At 37.3% G+C, this 7,845-nt stretch overlaps 1 protein-coding gene across 1 annotated transcript in view; it reads right to left on the bottom strand.

Annotated features, from left to right (window-relative positions):
• The window catches only part of RALYL (RALY RNA binding protein-like), a 69,204-nt gene extending 66,152 nt beyond the window's left edge, over nt 1-3,052 (bottom strand). Inside the window, exon 1 of the mRNA XM_009071755.1 lies at nt 2,983-3,052. Coding sequence (XP_009070003.1) covers nt 2,983-3,050 — 68 coding nt within the window. The 5' untranslated portion in view covers nt 3,051-3,052. The remainder of the gene's footprint in view (nt 1-2,982) is intronic.
• Between the last annotated feature and the right edge of the window lie 4,793 nt (nt 3,053-7,845).

Here is a 7,845-nt window from a genome sequence, read left to right on the forward strand (position 1 = left end):
ACATAATTTGCTCCTGATATTTTTACCAGTTTATTATCCTCTAGGTGCTGACAAATTGATTGCTAATAATGTGTTCTAGCACATTTCTTGGAATCATAGCTGGGCTGACCTGATAATTTACTGGATCCTCTTCTTAATAATAGATATAACACCTGCCCATATCCACTATCTTTTTACCTTACATGACCTCTATAAGTTTTTGAAACAATCACTAATAGTCTACACACAGATTCAGCTAGTCTTTTAAACGCACTACAGTGAAACTCATCATACCATTTCCATTAAATCCACTTCGTCAAATACTGGTTAGCCAATTGTTTTATTGCATACCCTCTGGTTAAATTGATTTTCTTAAATGTCTGGTCAACCAACCACTTTTGCTGAAGTAAAAGAAGCCTTTTCTGTAGCATATACTGTCTGCTCTCCTTTCTTGCTAACAGTAGTATCAAAAAATCAGAGGAAGTTACACTAATGACAATCTTTTTGTTACCTTTTATACTATTATGTGCTTTGACCTTTCTGACATCTCGTTAGATGACTCTGCTTCTCTTTTCTACTCACTTCTAGACATGGGGTTTTGATTCCATAGTTTGTACAATTCCTTTTCACATTTCAGGATGTTAAAGAGAGTTGATGCTGCCGTATTATTCCTTTGTTCTACTTGTTCTGCTTTAGGAGAATTTTATGTTCTACCTTAAGCACAGTCAATGCAAGATTTTCTGTACTCCTTTTTGCCTCAAATATTTTTCCCGAGATATCGGACTTACAAGGTCTCTGAGCTCATTGAAGTCTGTCCTTTCTGAAATCCATTATCCTGTTTCTACCACTTCCAGTCCTCCCTTTTAACACTGACTATTTTGTGACAGCTAATTTTTAAACTGATGCCTCTCTTAATGCAAATTAAATCTAATATAACCACTTCCCTCTTAACTTTCTCAGTCTAGTGGGTGGACCCTGGTCAGTAGCTAAGCATCCACATAGTCACTGTCTCACTCCCCTGCTGTTGTCCTGTATTGGGATGTAGTAGAAAGAAAAAGTGAAAAAGCCTCATGGGTTAAGATAATTGTGGTGTAATGCAGGAAGAAAGGAAGGGAAAAAACCCCAAGTGATGCAACAGCAATTACTTTCCATCTCCCATAAGCAGTCCAGGCAGTCTCCATGGACAGCTGTTTTGGAAGAAAAACCTTCCCAATGTCTATTTATGAGCATGATGCTATATGATAGAGAATATCCATTTGGCCAATTTGGGTCAGCTCTTTCCAATGTATTCCTTCACTACTTCTTGTAGACCTGAAGCTTTTTAATTGCAAAAGCAGAATAGGAAAAAGAGAAAACCCTAAGACTGTGCAAACGCTGTTCATCAATGGGCAAAATATTAGTGTGTTTTAAAAATAAATCTAAAACACAGTACCACATGGGATCCTATGAAGAAAGGTAACCCCATCCCAGTCAGACTCAGTACAATGTTTTCAAATAAGTAAATATTCTTAATATTGTCAAGGACTCTATAAGCCATTGATATCACATATTATTAGGCTAAAAGATACTGCCAATGCAAGCCTCATGAAGTTCAGTAAAATGAAGTGCAAGGTCCTACATCTGGCTCATGGCAATCCCAGGCACACCTACAGGTTGGGTGGGGAAGTAATTGAAACCAGCAGTGAGGAGAAAGACTTGGGAGTGACAGTGGATGAGAAGCTCACCATGAGGTGGCAGTGTGTGCTTGCAGCCCAGAAAGGCACTTGAATTCTGGGCTGCATCAAAAGGAGCGTGGCCAGTAGGTCAAAAGAGGAGATTCTTCCTCTCTACTCTGCTCTTGTGAGACCCCACCTGGAATACTCTGTGCAGTTCTGGTGTCCTCAAAATAAGAAGGACATGGAACTGTTGGAGCAAGTCCAGAGGAGGACACAAAGTTGATAAGAGGACTGGAGCACCTCCCCTGTGAAGACAGGCTGAGGGAGTTGGGGCTGTTCAGCCTGGAGAAGACTGCTTGGAGACCTCATAGCAACTTTTCTATATCTGAAGGGTCCTACAAGGGAGCCAGAGGGGGACTCTTTGTTAGGAACTACAATGATAGGACGGGGGTAAGGGGTTCAAACTGTAGAAGGGAGAGTCTAGGTTGGATGTGAGAAAAAAGTTTTTTGCTCTAAGGCTCTCTCCTTCTGAGACCCCACTCTTGAGTTTCCATCTGATGCTTTCAGACCAGATCAGGCATGAAAATGTCCTGCTCAAGTGTGTCTGATTTCACCGCTGAACTATTGATATCAGAGCCAGTCTGTCTCAATTTCAGCTAGAGTAGAAATCAGCCCTAATTCCGTTCATGGATCTGGAGCATACTTTTATGAGAAGTGGAGTTTACTGAGGAGAAATACATATGTACATGGTAGCCCATCAATCCCCCTAACTGTCTGTAATGTGTCACTATGTTTAATTGATTCTTAAAAAAACCTGGGTGTTTCTTCAAGTTTGAACAAACTCTATGACATAAGGCACATGGGAATAGGAGAAAGGCATTATCAATGCCCTCTTGAACACCCAAGGAAGAAGTCTTGTCTTGTCAGAACTTGGTTCTCACCCTTGGCAGAAAAATCAATGAGAAAACAGTTTTGCTGCTCTGAAATTATTAGTTATTTCACTGATTGCTGCAAGTAAAAAAAGTCACAGAAAATGAGGATATAGCCAGACAATAAAACATAAGGATAAAAAATTGAAATAGCACTCAATCAAAAGCAACCTATCCCCCCAAAAAATAAAATTGATAGTATTACTAGAAGTGGGAGCATTAATAAACACTTCACAGATCATTGCACCAGTCTTTTTTTGTTGGTAGGTTTAGCAAATGAGAGATTTATAATTTTATTGTGTACTTCATTATAACTTCGGTAAACATTGCACAGTGACATTGTTAGATACATTTCAGGTTACCATATTTTTTTCTGATAAAAATTGCATTGGAAGAAGTTAAAGTGAAATCTCACTTACCTGTAAAGTGCTGAAAGTGGCCTCTTGTTGCCAGGTTTTGGTCTGTATGGTTTTGGTTCTCCTGCCATGTTGATATCTGAAAACAAATATTTGATATCAGTAAGTCAAATGTCTGGAAGTTAGAGTGAGCTTGCAAAGGCACCTTCAATTCACTGAAAATGAGTAATAGGCAGTGAAAGTAGATAGCATACCTAAAGTACCTGTCTAGTTTTTACCTCTTCTGAATTTATGCTGCAAAACTTTCCTTAAAGTTCTTACTGCAATGCATGAGGATTTTAGGCAAAATGTCAGTTACTGTTAACAGACAGAAATGACATTTTTTAAACACATGAGTTTCCACTCATGAAGGTGAAGTCAATAATGTATTTCTGTTACAGAAGATTTGAATGGTAACTTAGGTGTTGAGACAAACTATGATCTCAAGTCAAATTCAGTTGTGGAGGACTGCAATGGTTCTGAAGAGTTTCCATTTAGGACCTGGATTTATTTGCAGCACAGTGATCTTTAACTGCTACTTCACTATTCACTCAGAAAGAAACTTTCAAAAGCAAATAAGAGGGTGTCTATTTCCTACCCCAAATGCATCTTTCCTTTGGGAAAGCGAAAATTGCTTTTGCAAAGGCTTTATCTTGGGCAGATACTTATTATTCTCAACCAGATCAGAAATCTTGTGAACACTTTAAAAAAATTTCCTTACATTATACCTGTGTATTTGTCCTTGAAATGTAAAAATATGGCAAGCTTATATAGAAATTAGTGTTGCTTGTTCTCAAATTTGTCTCTTCATTTGAATCATACTGAAAGACATACCAGGAGCATGTGTCTGTCATTGTGATTACTACAACAGTTACACATGGAGAAAGAAGACTGACTTGTGTGTGGAGAATACCTTCATGAGCTTAGGAAGCTGTCTGTATAAACACCAATCTATATTAAAAAGCTCCTCCACTCTTCTTGAATGTTGCAAAGTCGACATTATAGCAAATCACATAGCTAAAGTAAAAGTTCTGATTAAGAAACAAATTCCATACAATTTGAGTGATGTTGCAGCTAAATCTTTTCTCCGTTTCACTAATATAAAAAGAGTAGCAGTCAACAAAATCATCAGAGTTATTTCAGTGTAAAATTGCTGTGACAGAACAACATAGCCCATTAAATGTGGAATCATGTGGTGATTGAGACTTTCATAGAATCATAGAATCAACTGGGTTGAATGAGACCATTTGGTGCCACATCCAGTCTCACCTTGAAAACCTCCAGGGATGGTGAAACCACCACCTCCCTGGACAGCCCATTCCAATGTCTGATCACTCTCTCCATAAAAAAATATCTTCCTAATATCCAACATAAACCTCCCCTGGCAGAGCTTGAGTCTGTGCCCTCTTGTCCTCCTGCTGGTTGCCTGGGAGAAGAGACCAACCCCCACCTGACTACAACCTCCTTTCAGGGAGTTGTAGAGGGTGATAAGGTCACCCCTGAGCCTTCATTCTCCAGGCTAGAACCAAGGAAACATGTTCTTGGTAAAGTCTACGTTTAACCTGAAATTGAGTGTAGTGGAGGGAAAAGAGAAGTAGAAAGCTGAGGTGTAGAATAAGAAAGCAGCACTGCCCAGTGTAGTGATACTAAAATCTCAGACATTTTTATTTATTATTCTGGACCTCAAAAGTTTCAGTAAAAGACAGAGACTTATTGTCTAGATATTTTTATTTCACACTAAATGAAACGAAAATATCAGTCTGATTTATTTTTAACAATAGAAACATTGAAAATGCATTCCTTTAGATTTTTTTGTCAGAAAATATTTTTATCGGAATTTTCATGCTTCAAATATTTAAAAGAATTTTAGCATGCTTTCCATCTACATTTGATATTTTGATCTCAACCAGCATTTATTTTAAATTACACAAGGACCTGAAATGAAAAGTTTTTATGTAGAACTGTGTCATATAAAATATTTTGGTGAAATTTTCTTTATGTACAGCATCTGGGAATTAAATCTGGCTGTAGTTTCTTTTGTAGGAGCTGCATTACTCTTAAATCATAGTTTTTCATAAAATATTACATTTCTTGCTTTACCTATCTCTCTGAAATTGGATGAACATTGGAGACAGTTTTCATACCTTCTTGAAATGCTTTTCTGCCCTTAATTTCAAGCAAGTGCTTTATTAAATATATATTATTTTTGTCTTCTATGGTTGTTGAAAATTCAGCTATGATTCCCATATTTAGAGAAATATAAATTCTACAATATTGACTGAACAAAGTAAACACAAAGAATTTCTGAAAGCTACTGAGGAATTTTGATAGCTGTGTTGCATTTCCATTGGCTTCTGGAAATAACAGAATTGTAATGAAATTTTTATCCCGTGACCTTTACGATAATTAGACCTTTTCACACCATTTTAATATGTCAGCTTTCAGGTCACTGGTTGTATTGACTTTCACTATCTTCTACTAAAACTAGGCCAGATTTTAGGAAAAAGAAAAGGAGAATTATAGTCTGTTTTTTGGGAAATACCTGAAGTTGTGGTATCATCACAAGTTATTTCTTGTGTCTCATATGCTACTGTTTCAGAGCTACAGCCCAGGTTACTATTGCTAGGCACATGAACATTAAAGGATGTTAAAATTTTTTAAATATTCTTCCAAGACAGATCCATATTATCTTGATGATTATTTTCGCAGACATACGTTTGCAACTCTACAACCCCCACTTCTAATGGTGAATAGTGTAGAAGATTAAAGGCTGTTAGTTATATGTTCTCTTTATTTCAGTCATATACTGCCAGAAAGGTAACACTATAAGAAGATACAGTGGCAAAACTGTTCAGAATCAGTTAAGATTCCTCACCCTTAAATAAATCTCTAAATCTGCCAGCAGAAAACAGTGAACTATATTATACAGCTAGTAATAGCCAAAAATTCTCTTTAGTACAGAAAATAGTTCACAGAAAAGCTGTGCACATGGGGCTTTTCTGTTAATATGAAAGTGATTGAATAGCTCTGTAACTCCCTAAGCACTTTGTAGCAAGTTAAGAACGGATGTAAGATATGCTTTGAAAAGTTAGAACAGAATTTCACCCCATTATTTTTCAGCACTATCTACTCCAGCCTCAATTTTCTAACTAAGATTAGAAGTGAACTTGTTGACATTTCACAAGACAGATTATTTCTATCCCAACTGGAAATCTTGTAAGATGACTCGTTCTCTTCCTTCATACATCATTAGTTTCACAGCAGACATTTACATCTACTAGATCATAAACTGTGTGTCAAATAAATTTGTTGGCTGCAGTACAGAGATTTACCTGTGCTAATGATTCCCCCCCATGGAATGCTGAGATGTATCACTCTTTATGATGTTAAATTAGCTACAGCACTTGTACATGAATATGTACCAGACAACTTGACAAGGGATACAGACATTCACAGTTCTTCTGGAGAGGTATGGATTTGATGGATTGAGCACCTGGTAAATAAGGAATTGGCTGATAGTCACACTAACTCTAAGTACCTCTAAAGCTCAACAACTGATTTTCTAAGACATGTTTCATTAGATGTTCCTCCACACATGACGTGAATGGTTGTGGAAACTGAGACATTCCTTGGAAAATTCTACAGTTGTTTGACTTAAAATTTTGGATAAAGAGTGATGTCATTGTGTGCTTCCAGACCAGTTATGCTTTAGAGCAACATTTAATGGAACAAATGGTAACCAAAATACACATATTGAGAAAGAATTTACGCAAGTAATGTATAATCTATATACAGAGAGAGATATGCATATAGAGAGATCAGGATGCATTTTCTTCTCTTTTTTTTAATGACACAAAGTATATGGGATAGAACAAAAAGAACAAGAGGTAGATGCAATTTAGAGAAAGCCTGTAGTCATATGATTTATGGCATAACCGAACACCAGCAAAGCTAAAGCTAATCTATCTTTCCTTTATGTTCTTCCATCTACTAGTCTTATAAATCTCCCTGGTGCTTGCTAAAGGAATTTTAATGAAGTCATAAGATACTTTTTACATCATAGAATTCCTTTTTTCTTTATATGTTGCATTGATTACATGTCATCTCCTTCCCTTTCCCCATCTCTACCATGGGAAAAAAACAGAGAGGAAAGGACAGCTCTCAGTTCTGTTCCATTCTGTGCCCAAATTGCACAGTTGTAAAGGCAAAGCTTCCCAGAAAATTGAATACAAACTCAATTAATTTTAAAGGCTAGTAAAATATTATATGAAGGTCTGGGTCATACATTTTCCTTTTCCATAATGGTATTAAAAATAATTTGCTTGTGGGGCTCTCAGCTGCATTTGGATTTTCTCTTAGTATTGAAGTAATTGGAAGCCTTTTTTTGTACGAAGATGACAGCTATTGTTAATGCTCCATGCAGAAAGAGCTGCTTGTTGAATAGGATATGCAATTGCTTTGTTCAACCATTTCTTCTTTCATTAAATACTGCTAAAATGAAATGAGGCTATAAGATTATATAAGCGATCATTCTTAACACTATTCAGTAACAGAAGTGTCAGGCATTGTCTTGCAGGAAAGTTTTTCTGTTCCCCAGGGAACTGGGTTGGTGTGAGGACAGGCGACAGCTAAAAGGGGAAATCCTGTCCTGTCTCTACGTCCATCACAAACCATTCCTTCAAGGTCCTGGAGAGAGCAGCCTCTCTTTTAGCTGCAGAATGGATCCCAATGTACTTTATAGTTGAGATGAAGCATTAGTCTGCCTTGTATTTTGTCTGCTTGCTGCCATCCCTGCACCTCCCGCCCCAGGTAACAATGCAGTCAGTGGCAGAACTTCCTGGTCCCATTGGGTGTGCAACCAGCAGTGGTCCATGTCCATGCCCAGAG

The sequence above is a fragment of the Acanthisitta chloris genome, unplaced genomic scaffold, assembly GCF_000695815.1.
Source record: "Acanthisitta chloris isolate BGI_N310 unplaced genomic scaffold, ASM69581v1 scaffold7643, whole genome shotgun sequence".
NCBI lineage: Eukaryota > Metazoa > Chordata > Aves > Passeriformes > Acanthisittidae > Acanthisitta > Acanthisitta chloris.